The following is a 22,608-nucleotide window of genomic DNA, read 5'->3' as shown; positions in this document are numbered from 1 at the left end:
TGTGTTGTTGCCTTTTTTTTTTTTTTTTTTTCAGGTTTCAGAGGGCTTTTTCCCGTTTTTATCTTTTTTTTTTTTTTTCCTCCGCTCCGAGTCGGTTTGATTTTTCTCTGATCGGTGATTATTATTACTATTATTTTTTTCCCTCCCCGGCGGTTCCTGTCCCTGCTACATGACTTGCCAGCGCTTGAGACTGCGGTCCAACTGCGCTGCCGCTGCCGCCGCCACCGCCGCCGGTGGTGCCGCCGCCGCCTCGGCCACCGCCACCGCTTCGGCCGCCGCCTCCGCCGCCGCCCCGCGCGCAGCTCCCTCAGCCGCCGCAACTTTCCCCCTCAGACTAGTGTGTGATGTTGGACATGGGAGATAGGAAGGAAGTGAAAATGCTGCCGAAATCCTCCTTTAGCATAAACAGCCTGGTGCCCGAAGCCGTCCAGAGCGACAACAACCACAGCAGCCACAGCCACCACAACAGCCACCACCCCCATCACCACCACCATCACCACCACCACCACCACCACCCGCCGCCGCAGCAGCCCCAGCGAGCGGCCGCAGCCGAGGAGGAGGACGAGGAGAAGGGGCAGCACCTCTTGCCGCCCCCCACCGCCACTGCCTCCGGCGCCCTGGAGGTGGCCAAAGCGGACATGCTGGCGGGCAAAGGCGAGGCGGGCGCGGCGGCGGCGGCGGCAGCGGAGCTGGAGGAGAAGGAGAAAGCGGCCGAGGAGAAGAAGGGGGCGGCGGAGGGAGCCAAGGACGGGGAGAGCGGGAAGGAGGGGGAGAAGAAGAACGGCAAGTACGAGAAGCCGCCGTTCAGCTACAACGCTCTCATCATGATGGCCATCCGGCAGAGCCCCGAGAAGCGCCTCACGCTTAATGGCATCTACGAGTTCATCATGAAGAACTTCCCCTACTACCGGGAGAACAAGCAGGGCTGGCAGAACTCCATTCGGCACAACCTCTCGCTCAATAAGTGCTTCGTCAAGGTGCCCCGCCACTACGACGACCCGGGCAAAGGGAACTACTGGATGCTGGACCCCTCCAGCGACGACGTCTTCATCGGGGGCACCACCGGCAAGCTCCGCCGGCGCTCCACCACCTCTCGGGCCAAGCTGGCCTTTAAGCGGGGCGCCCGGCTCACCTCCACCGGACTGACATTCATGGATAGGGCAGGATCCTTGTACTGGCCTATGTCCCCCTTCCTCTCCCTGCACCACCCCCGGGCCAGCAGCACTTTGAGTTACAATGGGACCACGTCCGCCTACCCCAGCCACCCCATGCCCTACAGCTCAGTGTTGACTCAAAACTCCTTGGGAAACAACCACTCCTTTTCCACGTCTAATGGGTTAAGTGTTGATAGACTAGTCAATGGAGAGATACCTTATGCCACTCATCACCTCACAGCAGCAGCTCTGGCCGCCTCAGTGCCGTGTGGCTTGTCAGTTCCCTGCTCCGGCACCTATTCCCTAAACCCCTGCTCTGTAAATCTCCTAGCAGGACAGACGAGTTACTTTTTCCCCCATGTTCCTCACCCTTCAATGACTTCTCAAAGCAGCACTTCAATGACGGCCAGGGCAGCCTCCTCCTCCACGTCGCCACAGGCGCCCTCCACTCTCCCCTGTGAGTCCTTAAGACCTTCTTTGCCAAGTTTTACAACGGGACTTTCCGGAGGACTTTCTGATTATTTCACACATCAAAATCAGGGGTCTTCTTCAAACCCTTTAATACATTAACATCCATGGGATCAGACTGTAAGTGAACATTTTACACACATTTGCATTGTAAATGATAATTAAAAGGAAAAAAAAGCAAAACAAAAAAGTCCAGGTATTTTTTATTAAGTCCCCCATTTTCTGTACGTTTGTTCAGTCTTTAGGGTTGTTTATTATTCCACCAAGGTGAGGAGTGTCAGCAAGGTGCAATGTGGGGAGATTGCATTGTAGACTATGAAGTTTGGAAGACAAAATTATAGTAGAATGTGTATCTAAATAGTGACTGCTTTCGCAATTTTTTATTCAAATATGATAAGTCTATCACTAAAAACCGCCCGATTCTCCATGTTTGCAGTATTATAAGTTATCATGGATATGTCGGTGGGTGCAGACCTTGAAAGAAAGAAAAAAAAAAACAAACCAAACCACTAAATTTATGAAAACTATAAGAAAAACCTCAAAACGTAATTTGTATTTAAGCAGAATTAATACTGAAAGATGCCCAAGATCTACTTTTGGCCATTTATTATTTTACTCTTTTCTTTACCGAACTGCTTTTTTTTTTTTTTTTTTTTTTTTAATTCCTTTGTTTGTTTACTTTTAGACCAAAGATTGGGTTTTAGAAAATGCACTCAGTGTACGAAGTAATTTTAAAAAACAGCAACATTATTTCAGTTTGCAGCACTGCCCGTTCAAATGAATCAGAAGGGGACAAAATTAATGATTGCCTTCAGTTTGTGTTGTGTATATTTTGATGTATGTGGTCACTAACAGGTCACCTTTATTTTTTTTCTAAATGTAGTGAAATGTTAATACCTATTGTACTTATAGGTAAACCTTGCAAATATGTAACCTGTGTTGCGCAAAAGCCGCATAAATTTGAGTGATTGTTAATGTTGTCTTAAAATTTCTTGATTGTGATACTGTGGTCATATGCCCGTGTTTGTCACTTACAAAAATGTTTACTATGAACACACAGAAATAAAAAAATAGGCTAAATTCATATATACTTGATAGTTTTTTTGTCTCTTTTATTAACCCTAATGTGGCAGAGGCTTTAAAGTTACAGTGAGATCAGAGCGCTGCTTATTGCACAGTCCACCATTTTTCACATGCTCCTTTCTTTCTCCCCCCGCCCCCTCCCTTGCTGTCTTTAACTGCAGTATTTTCAAATGTAAAGGATCAGGGTATTTAATTAAACACCACGGCCATTATTTTGATGTCCATTTTGGGGCAGAACGCTTATAAAGTCTGCTTAAAAATTGTTAGTAGGAGGTAGGGCGTCTTACTAAAAACTGCCTTAAGCTGAAGATGCTTAACATTGTATATGTATGCATATATACATACACACATATACAATTTAAGTATATAAGCACACACTGGGGAAAAAGCCAAGGTGCATTATTATATAGGTACGTGTTCTTCCTGCAATCTCTGAAATGCATTCAAAGATTTATTCTCCTGAAAGAAATTAATTTCGTCTCTCTGATGACTCGAGATATATTAGCAAAGGATGTGTATGTATGTGTATATACGTACACATATTAGCTATCATATGACCGTTTGACCAAATTTAGCAAGCTATGATATGTACGTGTATAAAATATAACCTTTATCTTAAAGGAGCACTCTTCCGGAAGTATCTAGGCTATATGTATTTATATACTTTTCGTGCTGCAGACACTTTGGCTTTAGGTATCGTGAAAGTAGCGGTATTTTTTGGCAGCCAGTGCTCTGCTCTGCCCCTTCGGCCAGGCGGGGGGGGCAGGAGCCGAGCACGGTGAGGTGAAGGCGCAGTCCATGGGAGGGAGGCAGGGCGCCGGGGGGTCACGTGACACCCTGCTTCGCATACCGATGTTTAAACGCTATGGGGGTAAAAAAAACCAAAAAAACCCCCCCAAAAACAAAAACAACCCCTCCCTCCCCCCAGATCAAACCTGTATGGATGCACTTAAATGTAAAGTTTTGAAACCGAGATCTTTTTCTCGCAGTGCCTGCTGAAGCCCAGTAACTCACGCAGGCGTCCCTAAGAAAGCTCCGTTGCCCGGAGAATCGATCCATTAGTTTTAAGGGGCAACGTTGCTAGTAATTTTAAGAAGCATTTAATCCTAAAAAGAATTGGTGTCTTGATGAGTTTAGGGAAGCCTATAAAGGCCACAACTCTTGAAAATAATTAGAAAACTTGTGCAAAAGGTTTAGGAACTAATTGGATCCCGCGGTGAGTCCACAGAGGACAAGTTGTTCATTTGTTACGTTTGTAGCCTAAACTGAGCTCTGCAGCAGTGCAATAAATCGGCGACTGCTCACAATAGGCCCAATGAAAAATAATCTCTAGGTCGGAGATGTTATCGCAAACGCTTTAAAGAGCTTATCTTAGAAAGACAGAAAAGAGGAAGAAAAAGAAAAAAAAAAATGCCGGGGGGTGAATAAAGAAGCAATAGAAAATCTGAATTCTTGCAAACGGTGTATTTGTCGTGCTGAAAGAAAAAGGGGAGGAAGAGGGAATCTCCCCGAAAATAAGTAATATATAAACAGATGCAAACAGATCTACAAGAAAGAGAGAGAAGTGAAAGGTTATGGATGAGAGATAGGACACCCAGCTCTGCACTGTGTGGGGGAGAAGGAGAGAACTCTCTGATATTCTTGACTTTCACTCTCACTCCTGCAATTCAAAATTAATCATCACTATGAGAAAACGATTGCTTTGTTTGGGGAAGAAGAGATGATACCACCACTTGGAAGCTCCTACGCTGCCCCATATTCTTTACTCTATTGTCATTAAAACAAGTGATGCAAAAATACTAAAAAACAAAACTCTTTCCCAACAACTCTGTGGGAAATAATAAAATGCAATAGGTGTGATTTAAATTCTTGAAGCCTAGAGACCCCATTCTGTGTACTTGTGCCTAAACAACTTAAAAGAGAAGCATCTGCTGCAGCTGACAAAGAAAATGATTTATTATTTACCACTTGCAACTGGTTGTATGCTGTAGGAAATCCAATAGCACATATGTAACATGTTATTTTTTCACAATGTAAAAAAAATCTGCTGTCAGTGTACTGAAAGGAGGAAAGGGACAGATCAGATTGGAAGAAAGCACAATTTCGCCGTGTCAGAGTTTGAGGTTGGCTAATAAGCATTAATTAGATAAGCGTGATGCATAATAATTCCTGAAAAGGGTAGCCTTGATGTATGTCTCTCCAGACTTAGTTTAGCCAGCGCTCACTCCCAGAGCTCTCCTTTAGGCTCGGTGTTGCAAAGTATTGCCTAAGGAGTTCAGGTGCCACAGACTTTTCCCTCTTTCTCTTAAACCGGGCGCAGGGGTGGTTGCTGAGCTGGTAATTTATTCACGTTTCCATACACGTTACCAGCAAACAGACTATTTTTGTGAAGGAAAAAATAAATCCAACCCAAAACAAAACCAAAATAACACCAATAAATCTCTAAAGTTGTCATGGATTGTATCAGGACCGCTAAGGCCCCAAATATGTCTTTACCTTTGCCTGCTCCCCAGCCAGAGAAACCCTTTTGTTCGCTGAGGATATCTGCTAGGCTAATCTTTGCACAGGCTTGTTCGGCACTGAATGCGAGGTGGTGGTTTGTTTGGTTTTGTTTTTCTTTTTGTTGTTGTTTTGTTGTTGGGGGAGTTGGTGGTTTTTTGGTGGTGGTGAGCTTTTTGTGGTTTTGGTTTTTTGTTTGGGTTTTTTTTTTGGGGGGGTGGGGTGGGGGGTGGGGTGGGGTGGTTTAGCGTACAGTATTTCTGTTAATCTGATTCTTGTTTCCGCGGTGGTTTATATGTCAAATCCTCAAGCTAAGCTTTTAGGATTTTTAAAATATGCACATTTCTAGAGTGATGCGGTGTCTTAGCGTCGTTTCTTTAGCGTTTCCTAATTTAGGGTGTTTATGGAGGACGGGCGGCCTTTATGGAATTAAGGAGCTATTGTTATATTCTTAGTTGATGTTTGAGGTGATTAACTTTGCTCGCGTAGATCGTAGGAGAAGAAATCTGCTCATCAAGAAACATCCAATTACGACTTTAAGACTGCCTTCGCAAACATGTTTGAAGCATAATAAACAGTAACTCGAATTCTCAACGCGGTATTTGGCCAATCAAATTTTTGTCATATTTTAGATATCTGTCTTTTGTTGCACTAAAATATCATCCGTTGTGTGGAATGTATTCTTACGAAAGGGTTTAAAAGAAAGTGAACAAAAGTGTAATTTTACTTAGATGGCACAAAACTACTGTTTGGGGGAGTGATAATATTTTAATCTGATACTTGAAAAAAACAGTTTAACCAGGACGTCATTTTGCTCTTTATAACTTCTTCTGATGATTATTAAGATTTATGTCAGAAATTATGATTCAGGTACACACCCCCTCACCACTTGTGATAATATGAGGTCTCAATCACCATGTATTCACTATTCACTCAAGCAAAACTCCCACTGAACGCCGGTTATGTTTTCACTGAACCACATCAGAGTTTTGCTTAAGAAGGAACATTGAGCAAGACTCCTTCTTTTATTAGCGACTTTATTCTTTAATTGTTGTATTTTCCCTTAGGAGGGAAACAAACAAACAAACAAAAAAGTCTGCCTCTAGATAATCACGGCTATTGCACTTAATCGTGTGATCGAGAATAATACAGGCGCCCGAGAAAGTATATGCGCATACATCTTACGCGACTACAAATTCAGCATTGGTAATAAATATGTATACATACATATAGACACACACAGACTGCAGAGGTGTCTATCCATTGCACTAGTGTCTGTAGTAGCTCCTCTGCTTTTCTGTGCACTGAAATGTTCTTGTTTTTAATACCCCCCCTTTCCGCCCCGTGGTGAAGGTGCCTGGGTAAATGGATCAAAACCTGGTGGGCAACTGGGTTAGGAAGAGGTGAAGGTGAAGATCAATAGAGGTTTTAGGGCTGGCTGTGTCTGTTGTGCTGGGTTTGTGTGACTGTGCCCAGAGGGCGGAGTTCCTGCACATTCCTACCTCACCGGAGAACCTGCCCTCAACTCCACTTCAGCTACTCCAGAGAGATGGGACCCTCCAGAAGAAACCTGCCCAGCAATCCTTCCCGCCAGAAGGGTAGGTGCACTTCAAGAAAATCTTCCCTACCTCTTATCCCCACAGGCAGATCCATGTGATACGAATGAATAGAGATGACAGACTTCTGTCTAAACGTACTGTTTCCCCGTGCCCCCCGATAAGCAGATCGCCCGTGCAACCGAAGCACAGTTTCAAAGCACCAGTTACACCAAAACTGCGTGTGCCTAATGTCAGGATTTTCGCTCTGTCTCTTCTTCTTTTTTTTTTTTTTTTTTTTTTTTGGTCTCTTCCTCAAAGTGTTTCCTCCCCCGGCCTTCCCCCTCCCCCTCGGGTTCTTTCGTTTCAATCGGTAAGTTGGAAGTTTCTTCGCCGATTTAGCAGTTCTTGTGGTTAATCTGTAGGTATTTTAGCTTGTTTTGTTAACGTGCTCTTTATTTGCTTGTTTGCCACCAATGTCAGAGAAAGTCACACGGGTGCAATGTTGTGTTTGCCTTTTTTAAGATGCCAGGAGAAACTGCCTCTACCTGCAAGAAAGGCGCACGATGGCATTTGGGGATAGGAGTCCTCCGACGGCACCGGGTGAGTGCGGATTTTACTCCTCTTTTACACTCGAGAATCAAGTAAATACACGCGCGATTTTTGTCCGCTGGTACCAGAATGGGAGAGAGCTGCATTCCCGCAGATCCCTGAGCATGCTCTGCCTTTTTGGTCACAGCACAGAAATATTACGGGGGCTAGGCAAAATTCCCCTCCACCACTCATTTGGGGAGGAAATTTGGTCCTTTATCCATCTCTGCTATATGAAAGACGATTTTAGCATGGCGAGTATAGGCGGATTCCGTAATGAATTATTTCTAAAAATTCTGAGCCTGTCATTTGAGAAAAAGTTACAGGCTTATCGCACCTTTCGGGGTTGTGTAAAGAGTGCTAATATCCCTAAATTTCCAGGAAAGCAACTAAATGCCAAAAATTTTGGGAGATCGAGCAGAGAGACCTTGCAAAGAGCCGTACTGAGCTGGGTTTTGCTTTGAGTGCTCCAGCGGAGAAAATGTGCCCTTGCAAGCGACCACGGGCAACGTTCACGTCTGTGAGAGAGCTCCAGGCACTCTCCCTTTGTCTTCCCACTCCCCAAATTCTATGACTGTGTTCTGTATACGTGGAGATTTACGTGCCGAAATCTCGGAATAGGGGCGGAAGTTTAAACGACTGATTAAACTGATGTGCTCAGCGTTCTCATCCTTTCGGGTGGGGGCAGGCGCGCTGGTGCGTGGGCAGGACCCGGGATGGGGCCCTCCGTGGACCGACTTGTTCTTCTTTTGCTGTCCTGATGTGGCAGAGGGGAAGAGCCACGGCTGATGTCCCACCCGGCGATGACTTTGACCCCTTTGCTCCTGCCATTTTTGACCTCATGAAAATAATTAATTTTTTTGATATACAGCAAGTTGAGTTTTCCGTGACGCTGTGCTTGGGACACCTCAGCGCAGGGGGCAGCGGTACCGAGCGCCTGTCGCTTTCGCATGGCAAAGCCCGACACCGGTGCACGGAGACGAGCGCTCGCACACGCACAGCACACGCCGGCGGTGACTTGTGACAGATACGCCGGCGTGTTTGTGTTGCCCCGCGCAGACCTGTCCGGGGATGGCCCCGTGGGTGTCGCGGGGCACCGGTGGAGCTCCCCACGCCCTGCGCTGCGGAGACCGGCATCCGCACTCGCGTATCTCGGGGACGGCAGGGCCTGGCGCCGCCAGAGCCTGGCGCTTTCCCGGCGCTCGCGGGCAGCCGTGCCCGCACACGCGTGTCCGCGGGGCGCGGCGGGGCCCGGCGCGGCGGCGGCGGCGGCGCTGCGCCTCCCGCGGGCTGGGGGCGCTCTTGGCCCGCGGGAGAGCCGCCCCTCCGGGCCGCGGGCAGCGGCCGCACCGCGCCCGGCGAACCGCGGCGGCCGCTCGGGGCCTCTCCCACGGCCCGGCAACCCCCTCCCGGCGGTAAAGCGGCGGCTTGCAGGCGGCGTTTGTACTCGCAGGGCCTGAGTCCGTGCCGCCTCCCTCCCCTCAGAAAGGAGGAAAGATCTGAAGTGTCCTTCTCCATACAGACTTAGCGTTGCGTTCTTCTAGCTGCCAACAGACAGATGTTGCCCTAGGGAAAGGAGTTTAAAGACCTCTTCCCAAGAACTAGTCCAGGATGCTCCGATCCGGGAAAGGGATTGCTAAACTCACCTCTCGCTCCGCTGGAGCAAAACAAACCAGCGAAAACTTGAAAAACAACAATAAAAAAAATAATTAAACTGCCAAAATAAACAAATAACCAAAGCAACAACTAGCAACCTCCCCTCCTCCCTCCTCTTCAATACCTTGTAACAGAATACAGTATCAGGCTAGCGAATTAGACTCAAAGCGAGCGGATTTGCTGCTCTCAATCGGGGAAATGAATGCAAAGTCCATTTCAAAGAATTATCTCTAGGGAGTCCTCCAAGTGTATTTGGGGTTATCCGTGATTTGAGAAGAAAGACTAAACGGGAGGGAGTCTGAGAAAAGCCTGCCATTGTCACCCTACCCTAAGGTGAGTAAAGCATCCCTGTAAAGCTAGCTGCAAAGAACTGCTTAACCTAAGCCCGAGAGGTGAAACCTCTCCTCGCCCGGAGCTGCCTGACCAGGGAGCCTGAATTTCGAACTACAAAGGCGACATGAAGCCTGGGCTCTCTTGGGTTGATTTTTATTTCCTCAGTGGGGAATTCAGAGCTCTTTACAAATGATTTCGCAGGGGCATCTTTTACAGGAAAGTCGAAACACGTGAAAGGAGCTCTTCCCCTTCAGGGCGCTCCCGGCAGCTCTCCCGTGACGGTGGCGGAGGAACAGGGTTTGCAGCGGCCCGCCGGCGGGGGAGACCTCGCCGAGCTCCCCATAAACTTGGAGGCCCTCCAAGCTAAGCGTTTGCCCTGCACTGTTGGTTAGTGGAAGAAAGAGAACCCCTCTCTGTCGCCTCTCGACCCCACGCCCCCACCTTGCTTGCTTTTACTCAGAAATTATCTCATCTCAACTATTTAATATTAACTAGCCTGCTAAATTAATCATATCCAAGAGGAGACAAATACCTGCCAAAAAATCTGATCGAAGCCTGGCTATAGAGGAAAAAGAGGAACCCTTTCTCAGTCTTAGAACATAACCAGGAAAAAAAAAAAACCAAACAAAAAGAACAACAACAAAAAAGTTGTATTCTCATAAAAAATGATGCACAAGCTCATTGTGAAGAGTGGCATGCCCCAAAAGGATGCAGTAATTTCATAAATTAAATGCAGGTAATATTCACTGGTTACCAAACTGTTCTTTTGAATCAAAAATCTTGGTGATGTTGTAAGTTGCGTTTCACATCTTTTTATTCCCCTTGCAGGCCCAAACGCTCCTTCACCCCCACACCAGTATATTTTCTAATGGGGATGATGGCTGCGATTAGACTTTTCACTAGACCCCGAACAAAACGAAGCTGGGACAGATTATTACAGAGGTCTATGGTGGGGTATGGTTAAGCACATCACATATACATTTATATATTTAATGCTATGGCTCATAGGCAACTTCACAATATGCTGGTGATAAGTAAATCTCTTTTTAGACTTCTGAGCCGCACTTCTGATGGCGAGCGCATCTAGAGGACTCTAAATGCAGTCTAGGTTTTGTACCACATTCACAGTGGTACAAAATGGCAAGGGTATTTTGATTAGCATATAGTATACACATACTCATATGGGTTTATGAGAAAACAGACGAGAATTCTGCAAATAAAAATGGCATTGTTGCTTTATCAATGAACTTTTCCCTCTATATTTATCTTTCTATTGCTATACATATACACGTGTACACACGTGTGTGTATATGCATGTATATATTTGTCCGATCTTTTCTGACTGTGAAGGTGTCATCTAGCACTCATAAGAAAAGGCAGCTCTTTTCTTGCTTGCTTGCTTATTCTGCTTGAGCAAAGTTGTTTGTTTTGCTGGGAAGCGTAAGTTGCCTTTAGTTATGTCATCACTGTCATTTGCATTTAGGTGGAAGGGTAGGACATATTACCTCTATTTTTATTACTAAATCAGCGAAGGTAAAAGTACTAATAATTAAATACAGATCTCTGATTGCAGGTTGGAACAGCAAAATCGATTGTCTCTTCATCAATAAGACAAGTGTTGAGTAGCTTGCTATTGATTAGTATGTGTATTTATGCAGATCTTTAGGTATTTGCTTACATATTTCGGGTTCTTTGTCTGCTAATTATTATACCAGATTGGTTTGAAAGAAAGAGCTTAGACTAGGAAACACACTTGACAGATCCATTCTTAGCTAACCTGATAGTGGATTATTGCAATCCAATAAGTTTAACGAATTACTTATACGTGCTTGCCTTTCGAGCAATTAGGAAACCGTTTCAGATTAAAATCCCTTGTTGCATTCGGGGTCGGTTCATTTAAATAAAGGGGCATTATGTTTAGATATTTTCCAAATGAAAAATGGGTTTCTGGATCCGCAGAGGCTGAACAGGAGTTGATGTGTGCTTCGCCTTCCGGGCCCTTGGCTTCCTTTGTAAGTGTAAAACACCTTCCCAGCAACAGAGTGGCCCCTGGGGTTTCCTCATAGATGGAATGTAAGGATTGGAGGTAATCTGAATATCGAAATCAGGAATCGATATATTGAAGGAAAAAAAGCCTACCAAACCAAACCAAACAAAACGGAAGGATCAGCATCCAAATATCAGAGTGCTCAAAGCAGGCGGTATTTTGTCTTGCTTTTTTTGCTTAATGATTTAATAGGTCCAAAAGGAATCGCCCCAGCATCTCTGCTAAAAGGCCTATTTTCCAGCCATTTCCTCTCAGGACCCCAGAAGGCTGACATTTTGATCTGTTTTTTTTAACACGCTTTTCCAGCCGACACCTGCATTTTCTTTCGCAGCCGTTCCAGGGAGGGCTCTGCTTTATCCGTATCTTCCCCGCTCCGCTTCGACTGTGCCGACCCAGGCACCTCGGCGGCGGGGAGCGAGCTCGGGATCAGGGCTAGCTGGCGGGGGCCGGTGTGAGAGCCAGGTGCAGGGAGGGAAGGCCGCCTCCGCAGGGCCCACGCCGGCCGCGCTGCCCCGCGGGGCGCAGCCCCCGCCGCCGTGCCCGCCGCTTGCCCGCGGAGCGGCGCGGCGGGAGCCCGAGCCACGGGCTGGGAAGCGGAACAGGACCCGCGCCGTGCTGAGCAAGTGTTGAGACCTTCTTCACTTATCTTCCTCGGCTTTTGCTTTCGGCAAGTTTTGTTGGGGAGGGGGGAGGATTTTTTTTCCCTCCTTTTACGTCCAGGAACTGCTGCTTTACAACCTGTAGAGATAAGACAGCCTCGCATCAGATGATCACAGAGATAAGTAATCTCTCCCCTCGGCCAGTGGTATAGCTGACCGTATGCTCTTGAATCTTAGAGCTCTAAGTCTTTCCTGTGAATGAACGAGAAAACACTCGACAGGTCGTGAATAATCGTTTTAATGAGTGTGTAAAAGCGTGCGACGGGGTGCACGGAGCTGTCGGGTTAAACAAACAACTTGTACCCTGACGAAATCCGATTGTTAAAGTGCAAAGTGGTGTCAGTCCAATTTCCATCCCAGTTCTAAAAACCACAGATCTAAGTCGCGGGAGTCCAATTTTCCCCATTAAGAAAAATAACAATATTTTCTGAACGTAAGTGCGATCGTCCCTAATGTTAGCCTTTGGCGAAAAAAGACCAGTTGCATATCAGAGGTACCAAAGCTATTTTTACTATTTTTTGCAATTTTAAAAGACGATAGTTAAAAAGTGTGTATTTGACATTTTCTTAGATATTATCAGATCAATGCGGTAAATATTTTCCTTTTTTGTGTGTCCGTCGCCTCCCTCTCCGTATGTTTTTTTTTTTTTTTTTTCACAGATCACTGGAGGCAAACATCGAATTAATTGGATCTCAATGACTGAGGTTGGTAACTTTGTACTGAACTAAGGTTATCTCTGTCATAGTGTTCAGGTGTTTACAAGACATTTTAGGAGTTTCTAGAAAAGGTAAATCCTGACAATACATATAATAAAATTTAAAATTACAATATTATATACTCTAAATCTAAGTTATACTAACCCTGTGTAGGGAGGTAACATCCTATGGGTCTAGTAATAATCTATCTAGAGATTATAAATTCGAAAAAAAAAATGGAGGGTTTTTTGGGTTTTTTTTAAAGCCTGACATCGGAATAGCCAGGTCTGTTTCCTGTACAACTAGAGGGCCTTCCTTGCACTGTTTTATAAACGCAAATACCACTCTTCTAAGTCCATTGATTATTTTTTCAAGGTTAGTAATGACGCATATTCCTAATGTTTATTGTTGCTAAAGACTTTCAGACCGACTGCAGGTCTGGCACTTTCTATGAAGAGTCATTTTCAGATGTGTCCTCCCTTTCTTTGAAAATACCGGCTTGAGCAAGGTGAGGTGAGGCAAGGCAACCCCAGCTGGAAACCAAGGCTTTTAAAAGTTTCTCCGCTCTTCTGATTAATACTCGATTTTTCAAAAATAATATGACATTGGAAAATGAACTGTATGGCAAGATGTATTATTAGGCTAGAGACATAATGGGAACCCAATGCAGTGGCATGAATGTGAAATATACTTTTGATACTTGTGGAAGTCGAATCTGGCCATTCATGGACTAGATAGGAGTGTCCATATGGCTTTGGTCTCAAACTGATTTCCAGTGTTCATAGCATTTTGAGTTAAAAGATAGTTTCTGGGTTTGGTTTGGGGTTGGGTGTATGGGTTTTGTTTTTTGTTTTGTTTTGTTCTGGTTTTGATTTTTTTGATGGGTTTTTGGGTTTTGGTTTGGAGGTTTTTTTTGGGGTTTTGTTTTTTGTTTTGTTTTGATTTTTTTTGTTTGTTTGTTTTGGGTTTTTTTTGTTGATTGGTTGGTTGGTTGGTTGGTTTTGGGTTTTTTTTCCTCACAAAGACGGTTTTGTGTTGCGCTTTAGAAATTATAAAGGCATTGAGAAGAGATATCAGTGAATTTTGTGCTCCCAAGCGTGGCAGAATTGTCTTTGTATACCTTCCTCTGAGACCGGTGATAGCAAGCAAAGAGAGAAACAAGTAAAGAGAGGGAGAGAGGGGAAGAAGGGGAAAAAAGACAACTCACCCCCGCTGGATTAGGTAGCAGATCTATAGCTAATGAACCATATGATCATATAAGAGTATTTTAAAAGCATCTGACGAATGTTCTGGGCATTTTCAAAAATGGTTTTGTTTAGACTATATGACTTGAAACACATCGTTGCCCGGACCAGTGTGAATGCTGGAGACTCAAAACCAAAATACGCCCACTGTTTTCTTTAACTCTCTACGTGAGAAGAAAAGGGACATAGGTTCAATCCCGCGGAGGAAAGAGAGAGGAGAATGAAAGACAAAGCACAAGGACATATGCCTTCTGAGCACAACAGGACAGAAGTCTGCACCCTGAGAGCTAGCGAACATTTCTCATCCCCCTGAAAGACTAATGCCCTCCTCCTTCAACTGCAATTTCCTTTGCAACAAAACCGTGCATAAAATGGGCACGGTGGATAGTAAAGACCTATCAGCTTCCTGCTCTAGTTCTAATAAATAGAATTCTAAATGTTTAAAACACTCTATCTGTCACATTCACAAGATAGGTACTGTAAATTCCTGTTGAAGATATACAAACAGAGATCCAAGAGGTTGCCTCTGTTTTTGTATCTTTCTCTCACAAGAAATGCACTATCAAAACATTAATTATATTTGAAAGGGAACAGATTATTTGTTTGAGAAAGAATTACATTCTTGAATTTATATTTCACGCAAACCTCTCCTCCTGTCTGCTGAGAGGGTTGAACTGTAAATCTCTCTCAAATTATTTACCCCTAAAATGTAAGTAGGTGTGTCACATTAGAGTAGTAGAGAGATAGGAGATAATCTGTAGGTGCTTTTAGACACCTCTGTGGGATGGGTCGTTAGGGAATGTCGAAATGAACACGAAATTGCAAATCTAACATGTGAAGAACATACACGCTTATTCTTTGACAGTGAAAATACAAACACACGTAGACATGCAGAGTTGAACCTAGTTAGTTATTAAACACGGTGACTCATGGGAGTTTGGGCCCGCAGCTCCTTTTTGTTTAGTTGGTTTTGCTTTGGTGGTGGTTTTTTTTTGTTTGTTTGTTTGTGTGTTTGTTTTGTTTTGTTTTAATGCTTTAATGGACATCTCGTGGTAGCCGATAGTTGAAAAGCTACTAACCGTGTGATGAGTCATCACTTAAGTCATGAGCAATCTCTTAAAGATTGTACCTTCTTTCATGCTTTAAAAAAAATACTAAAAAAGGGTTGAATAGACGCCCTCATACCTTTACCTTTCTTCTGAGAAAAATAGTGATTTAATGGGACTTTATTAGGAGCTCTTGAACAACTCTCCCCAATGCCTGCTTTTTCCTCTCTCTGCTAACCAGGCCTTCAGCATTTCCTAAGCTTCAGATGCCGTTAGCTATCTCAGCAGCATCGTTCTCCAGAATTGAAAGTTTTTTGGCAGGAACTGATGTGAACAGCCCGGTCAGAAAGTTTTTTGGTGCTGTCGTGTCATGGTTGGGGAAATTCGTCACTGAATCAGTGCCCTTAACTTGGAATCCGGGGAAGCTGCTTTAGCACCAGGTTCTGCAGAGCTGAGCCCTTTTCTCTATTCCTGTATTTCTTGAGCCCTGGGAAACCCAAGCCATGAGGCCTGAAGGGCGGTCGCAGGGAGCACGGGAAGGTGGTGGTGGGCGGACTTTTCTGCCTTGGATGTGCCTGGGATGTGCTCTCTCCCTGATTAGGTATCTGTGGAGGAAGAAGGTGACGTGACGAGAAAAGCCTGACAGCCAAAGTGGGAACTGTCCGGGAGAAGGATCCGTGATGAATGAGGTCTGCGAAGTCATGATGCACAAGCAGCTCAGGACAGTGTGCTGGCATCAAATGCCTGGTTTTGTTCGCTAGAACCAAAAAGAAAAATGGGGGGGGTGGGGGGGTGAAGGCGGGGTGAGAGATGAGGGATACTGGGGAGCGGGTCAGTGAGGATTGGGAGTGAGAGATCGGAGAAGTTAGTGGCTGTAGTGTTAGCGTGAGTTCATCGTCTCCTCGGGAGAAGGAGAAGCTGCGTTTGTCAAACGGGCTAGAGCCCTGACGAGAGGCAGAGGCGCCATCGGAGCGCTCCGAGATGCGGCTGTGAAATCTGGATTCTGGCCGACTCGAGGGACAGTACTTTACAAAATAATCGGTCCCAAAATCTTCCAGGCAGGTGTTCGAGGTTAAGTCAGGCTCTTCGATAATCGCCGACTCATCGTAGGGAACAATTCTGCCCCGGGGCAGGGGATAGGATGGGAAAGGCGGTTGCGAAGTCGGAGAGACATTACTACATAAACTAAAATCCTACTAAAATTGCAAGCATTATTTCATTCCTGGAGTAATTTCGTGCAGAACTGGAGGTTCTTCCTCGGGTTTGGCGGGAAAGGCTGTGGTGTGTAACTTCTTGAATTGTTTTTGACCGTGCACTGTATTGCCATAATGCCAATAAACGCTTTAAACGCGTCTTACTAGCGACCATCAGATGCTCCAGCCCCTCAGGCCCGGTCTAAATGAGATCTGGCCCGGTCCGGGACTGCTGAGTCGCTCGCTACCTTCGGGTGCTCTCGGTGCTCTGGGAAAATGTGGCTGGGTGGGCCGGGGTCTGTTACACTGGCCTCTGGGTTTTCTTTCCTCGGAGGGGCCAGCCTTGGCTTGCAAGGGGTCGCAGAGGCAAGGGCTCGCTTCATGTCAGCGGGTTCAGGATTTCAGGACTTTGAGTTTAGCGGCCGGAGACCAGCCTGCCTGATTTTTGCCGGACTTAGTGCCTGCCTACGAGGAGACAGCTCTCTCAGGCACGGATTCCCTGGTGCGTAGTATGGCCCATATCGCTCGCCCTTTCAGTAAATGCCAGCAGATGCATGCAATTAAGCCTCGGCGGTGCTCCGTGGCCGAACACCGATCCAGAGTGTGAGAGGGCTGGCCATTATGCAGTGCCTATGGGCTGGTTTTCACCGCCGACAGCTACAACAGGGAGGAGGAACGAAACATGGGTGCTACCAACTATCCCGTCCCACGGCAACAACGCGAGCACGGCAGGAGCCCAAAGGCTCATGAGAGAAAGAGCCAGAAAGAAAAAACAACAGCAAAAAAAGCAGTACACACTTATTGGGAGAATTCAAATACCTATGTAATGTTATTAAAAATAATAAAATCCCAGCAAAACAACGTCTCTCTTATAAAGGAAATCTGAGGAGCGCAGCGAGCTAAGTGAAAGCTCTGTTTTCAAGGCAAGGCAGGATTAGTTCCCTGCACATAATAGCCAGTGTGTAGGAATTGCAAATGAACAGCACCAGCAGTGCTGGAGTTACCCGTCTTAAATTAATATCGAGCTGGCTTCCCTGCGCAGCCTGCAAATAACAGACATTTCTCAGCTTTCGAGGGGAATAAAGATTGAAACAAACCTATATTTATATTTCCCCCTAGTTTAATCCAAGAAACTCCTTTCCCGGGGTAGGCAGTCAGCAGTGGAAGAATTTGGGGTAACGCCCCCCCCGACCTGTTTTGCGGGTTAAAAACCCATCAACAAAGCAGCACCAAAGCCCCGAACGGTGCCCGACGTCCGCACAGACAGGGGTAAGCGCCAGCTCCGGCTCAGCGGTGGCGGGCTCCGCTGCCTGAGCCGGCCCCGCCGCGGGGAAGCTCCGCGCCGACAGCGGGGCCGGGCGCCGCTGCCCTGCCCGGGGCTCGCCCGCGGAGCGGGGCTCCCTCGGCTGCGCTCCGTGTGCCAACCACGGGCGCGGGCCCCAACAGCCCGGCTGAACCCACTCCTCCATCCCGTCATCAGGCGTGCAGAAGGGGAAGGTAATACATCTGATCTCCCGTCGTAAAGAGGGGAGAGAGAGAATGCTGTGAGCTGCAGGGCTCTTTCAGACACTTCAGAGATTAATGGGGGAGGGGAAGGGCCTAGGAAGGATAGATGCATTGGAAACGGTAAAATAAAAATATGATGTGAAGATATATTTACTGTCAGCTCAGAGCCAAAACATTTATGCTCCCACGCCTTTTTTTTTTCTTTTTTTTTTTTTTTTTTTTTAGCAAATCGGAACTTAAGTGATGCATTTTAATTATTTTAGGAAAATAAGCAAGAAGGCTCTTTTTCAGAATCTAAATAAATAGCAGAGTGTTCTGTGCTGATGATGTCTCTGGCTCATGATGGCCTCATCTACCCAGCCACTACTGTGAGCTCTGAAAACCTGGAAAGAATGGGGTGTTACTGGTAATTTCTGAAAGGAACTATCCATTATTTTTAGGGTTTTTTGAAACAGAAAACGCAAAGGATTTTCTGATTGTCTGAGAGGCAAAAAAGGGACCAATATTTTGCTAAAGCTTCAGCTCAGTATTGTTTAGGCCTTATGTGAAGAGCAATTTTCCTTATTTTTCAAATAGTTATTTCAACTCCTTGAAAGTAGCAGGAAAAAGGTACATGTTGCCCTAAGAGGGAAGGTGCTGGATGCCTTGCAGTCTCTGAGATCAGCTTGGTGATTCCTTTTTCTCCCCAGTCCCCTGTCCCTCACCAATCCCCGACTTTGATCTAAACCCTGACAACTATCTTCCTTCATACATGTCCCTAATCTTCCAGAGATTGAACAGACCTTCCTAAAGGAGATTGATACTCAGAAGAGCCACTTTTTATTTTGGGGAGAGGGGAGGAGGATCACACTACTTCACCTAGAAGTAGTCCCTATTTTTTTGTAATCAGAAAAAACCCAAACCTCAAAACCCACCCCCCAAATCCCAAACAGAAAACCAAGCAAACCAAAACAAACCCTAAAGCAAGTGAGAACACACCAAAAGAGAGCATCTTTAGGTTCACATTTAAAGAAAATAATGAATCAGTGTAGTACAGTTTTAGGGAACACCAAGCCACACACACAAGCAGCAGAAAATATTAGTCATAATCTCCCTGGTTAAAAAAAATTGAATCAGTGATGGGTTTCGGTTCTCTGCAGGAACACCTAAAATATTTATGACCATCAGGGCTTATTCCACAGTTTTCTTTTCAAACATGATATATTTTCTCATCTTTAGTAAAGATTTTTATAATGCTTCTCATGCTCCTCTCCTCTATGCTAACTTCCTTTTCGGGTAAATTCTGTCACTCAAACATAGCATCCAGTTCCTGTCAGCTCAAATGAATTCAGTGAAAAGTTCAGAGTACCTACAGGCAAACTCCTTTCTTTCTCTTCGTGTTGTGCTTGTATTGCATCTTCAAGATTCATCTATGGAAAGCCCAGAGTTGTAACTTTGGAGTCTGTGCCATCAGTCTGAGTGGTGCAGAAACTGTAAAAAAAGTGGAGAGCTAGAAAAGTCACGTGTTTTTTGGCTCCTGATTCAAGCAGAACAGCAGCATCAGCAACATTAAGACTTTATCAAGGAAAAAAAGATAGAATGAGGAAGAAAGAAAGCCTAACAGCAGTGAAGGAAAGCAAGTAAAGAAGGAAAGAAGTGTTTTGCAGAACAGAATGGTACTACTGAGTTCCAGCCTACATGATTCCTATCCAAAGATGGATCAGACCACAGCTTACAGTACCCAGAAAGGTGACAAGAGAAAGTAGTGTAGGTCTACAGGTGTCTGATCAGTCTGTTTTGCAGCATGTGAATCCACCTTTGTTAATGTCTCTAAGAGTTTTTTGACACATGCCCTTACAAGAAAAGCAGAAGAGTGCTCGTGGCCTTGTTTTCATGTAGATCCTAAGGATATCCAGACTTTCACTGTCCACCATGATTCCACCATGATCCCTATGGAAACTATGAAATAGTGTTTACAAGAAGAAACTTGGGCGTCAGAACTTGTGTGAGCAGGTGTGTGCAAGTAAGCATGTGTGAGACCTAGCTGCCTTATTGCCTCCAAAGAACTACCTCACTGTCTCTTCCTACAACACAATAGAATTCCTGCCACTTCCATTTTCGCTCCTGTTCTGCCAGAGTCCATCAAATCTTTGTCTCCTTACCTGATGACCCTGAAATATCACTGGAAGAAACAGATTAACAATAAAAAGCTGTAAAAAATTAGGTTTAAATGTCCTTGAAATGATCCTGATTGATGGAAACTGGTGGAAAAGATTTTTAAGATTCTTTACATAAATGTTGGACACCCCATGGATCTAATCATTCAATGCCAAGTTTGCAAAAACCCCCAGAGAATAATGTAATCTGAGAAATGTCCTTTCATTGAAAGGAAATAGATGAACTAACGTCCTTCCTCTGTAAATTTTTAGAATTGATACTTTCACAAACACATAAGTTATATACTACCTTGGTATGCTCATTTAAAAAAATCAAATATTTCGGATTCTTTGGTGGAGCTGAAGCTGAAAAAGAAGCATCAAAACCAATGTTGACAATGCTGAACAATGTTCATTTACAGTGTTAGCATTACATTTCAGAAATAACATAGTGCTGCCAAGAAAAGGAGTTTTTCAACCTTCTTTTAGGTCTACTGATTGGGAGTGACTTTGAAACTTCCTTCTGGCACCTAGAATTCATTCACTGCTATTGAAAATCTCCTTGAAGTTTGGAGGAGCTAAAAATCTCACAATTAATTAATTAATTAGTAATGAACTGGTAGGAACTGCATAAATTACTGAAGTCACGAGACAAAAGATCTATTCTGTTTCTTTTTAAGATGTTCATCTAGTATTGAAATATCACAAAAAGCACTGCTCCCTTTGCTCATACCTATCTTCATAAAAATAATCCTCAAGTCTGGATGCATGTATTTGGGTTTTATTTATTAGGGATGGGAACTTTTCGCCAATTCTATTATTTGTTTTGGTTATTTGCTCATTGATAACAATAAGTCTTCTGGGGCAGTTTTTGCAAGATACTTGAACTCAGCACCTTGTAGGCATTTCAGATATTCTCTGGGTAGATTAGGTGCCCAGTGGGAACTGGTTTTTTGTACTGATTAAGAAGTACACTTAAATAACTTGGCCAATGATTTAGAGAATGTTCTGTATAACTGTGCATTTTTCCATAAGTGGGACCACCCTCCATGCAATGCAGGGACTTGAGTTCCACACATGCAGTGTGGAACAAGAAGCCTGGCATAAGAATCTATGACACTCCTGTACACAGACAGAGGAAGAAAAGCTGCTCCTGATGTGTGACAGTCCTAAAAGAGATATACTTTTTGAGGATGGGGAAGATGATCCTGGTTTACTCCTCTGAATAAATAAAGCTAGTGCTGTCAGCATGTGGGTTCCATGCCAAGCCTGATCTCAGGCTTGTAGTTTTGCTTTTCTGCTCTGCTACTGCAAAGTTCCTCTGCTCAGAGACTGAATGTGATGGACCAGCCATGTTGAGACCGATTCTCCTGGATCATGGGCCTGAATTAGCTTTCAGAGAGATTTCAGAAGCCATGTGTCAGGCTAGAGTTTCCAATGCTGAACTTTACCAATGCTTTTCTACATGAAGGCATGATTAGGAAAGGACAACTGGAATACTTAAAGTCCAGAGTATTGCAGAATGTTGCAGCCTAGAAAGCCAACCATTTCAAGGCTTCTAAAGCAGAATGAGAAGGTTGAGGGAAGTGATTCTGCCCCTCTACTCTGCTTTGGTGAGACCTCACCTTGAGTACTGCATCATCTCTGGGGTCCGCAGTCCAGGAAAGACATTGACCTCCAGGAGTGAGTTCAGAGGAGGGCCAGGAAGATGATTAGAGGGATGGAGCAGCTCTCCTATGAGGAAAGGCTGAGAGAATTTGGTTTTTTCAGCCTAGAAAAGAGAAGGGTTCAGGGTGACCTAATTTCAGCCTTCTGGTACCTGAAGAGAGCCTAAAAGAAAACTGGAGAGGGCATTTTTACAAGAGCATGTAGTGACAGAGCAAGGGGGAATGGTTTCAAACTGAAAGAGATTAGGGCCCCTTTGAACCCAAACCATTCTATGATTCTGTGAAGTCCTAAATAAACAACAAATTGCAACGTATTACTGTAGAAAAGATAGTGTGTCTTAAGAACAAGGCAACAAAGAGGAATTCACCATTGTTGATCTTGTAAATAGGGACCAGAGACCATGACGTGGTAGCACTCCTTCACTGAGGAATCCCAGACGTGCAGGAGACAACATTTGCTTTTATTTCAGGTTTTCATGTTTCACATGGTCAGTTCACATGGTGAACTTCTCTTCTGGATCTGTAAGTATCAAATGTATTCATCGGCAATGCATCTATGAGTGCTCTAATTGCACTGAGATTTGTCACTCCAAATCCAAACTCCAGTTGCAGGTTGAAGGTTCACACTTAAAAGTGGAAAACTAAAGACCTGATATCTCATTCTAAGAGTTTTTTTCAAGTGTGCAAGATACTATTGGCTAAATGGACAAAGAAGCATCTCTGCCCGGGACTTGTATAACGGTGGCTAGGACGGTTTGCTTTAGGCTGCTGCATATTTTAAACACTAAACTCGGAGAAGATGCTTCCAATTTAATAAAAAGTGATTTGAAAGTTGCTAAGCAACTTCTAGAAATCTTGCTTTTTAAGAAGTCCATTTGTTTGTTTAATTTCAGGAAAAGGTTGCGTGTTATTATCTAAGTTGCATAAATCAAAAGAGAAATGCAAAAAGGAAATGTAATAGGATATTTTCTTTGCTTCCTGTCTTTTGCAATTAAAACCCTTTTAATTGTCTTGTGAGGTTTCATCAAGTATTAACAAATGTTATTTATGTATAAAACTTCAACAGTTTATTGACTATGCAAGAACCAAAAGAAAAA

At 44.6% G+C, this 22,608-nt stretch overlaps 1 protein-coding gene and 1 long non-coding RNA gene across 4 annotated transcripts; both read left to right on the top strand.

Moving 5' to 3' along the window:
• Positions 1–85: 85 nt before the first annotated feature.
• FOXG1 (forkhead box G1) lies at positions 86–2,712 on the top strand. Its single transcript, XM_048308343.1, has one exon. It carries the CDS (start codon positions 345–347, stop codon positions 1,722–1,724), a length of 1,380 nt encoding a protein of 459 aa, XP_048164300.1. The 5' UTR covers positions 86–344; the 3' UTR covers positions 1,725–2,712.
• Positions 2,713–6,468: 3,756 nt separating this feature from the next.
• On the top strand, positions 6,469–16,367 carry LOC125327651. 3 transcript variants are annotated; one of them, XR_007204337.1, is made up of 4 exons: positions 6,469–6,802; positions 7,265–7,342; positions 12,685–12,729; positions 15,612–16,367. It is a non-coding gene; the product is annotated as an uncharacterized LOC125327651 (long non-coding RNA). The 3 variants fall into 3 exon arrangements; XR_007204338.1 differs by lacking the exon at positions 6,469–6,802 and adding an exon at positions 7,035–7,112; XR_007204339.1 differs by lacking the exon at positions 6,469–6,802 and adding an exon at positions 7,084–7,160.
• The last annotated feature ends 6,241 nt before the right edge of the window (positions 16,368–22,608 follow it).

Source organism: Corvus hawaiiensis, chromosome 6 (assembly GCF_020740725.1).
Source record: "Corvus hawaiiensis isolate bCorHaw1 chromosome 6, bCorHaw1.pri.cur, whole genome shotgun sequence".
NCBI lineage: Eukaryota > Metazoa > Chordata > Aves > Passeriformes > Corvidae > Corvus > Corvus hawaiiensis.
Note: the sequence above shows the minus strand (reverse complement) of the source record. Positions and strands in the feature narration are given on the sequence as shown.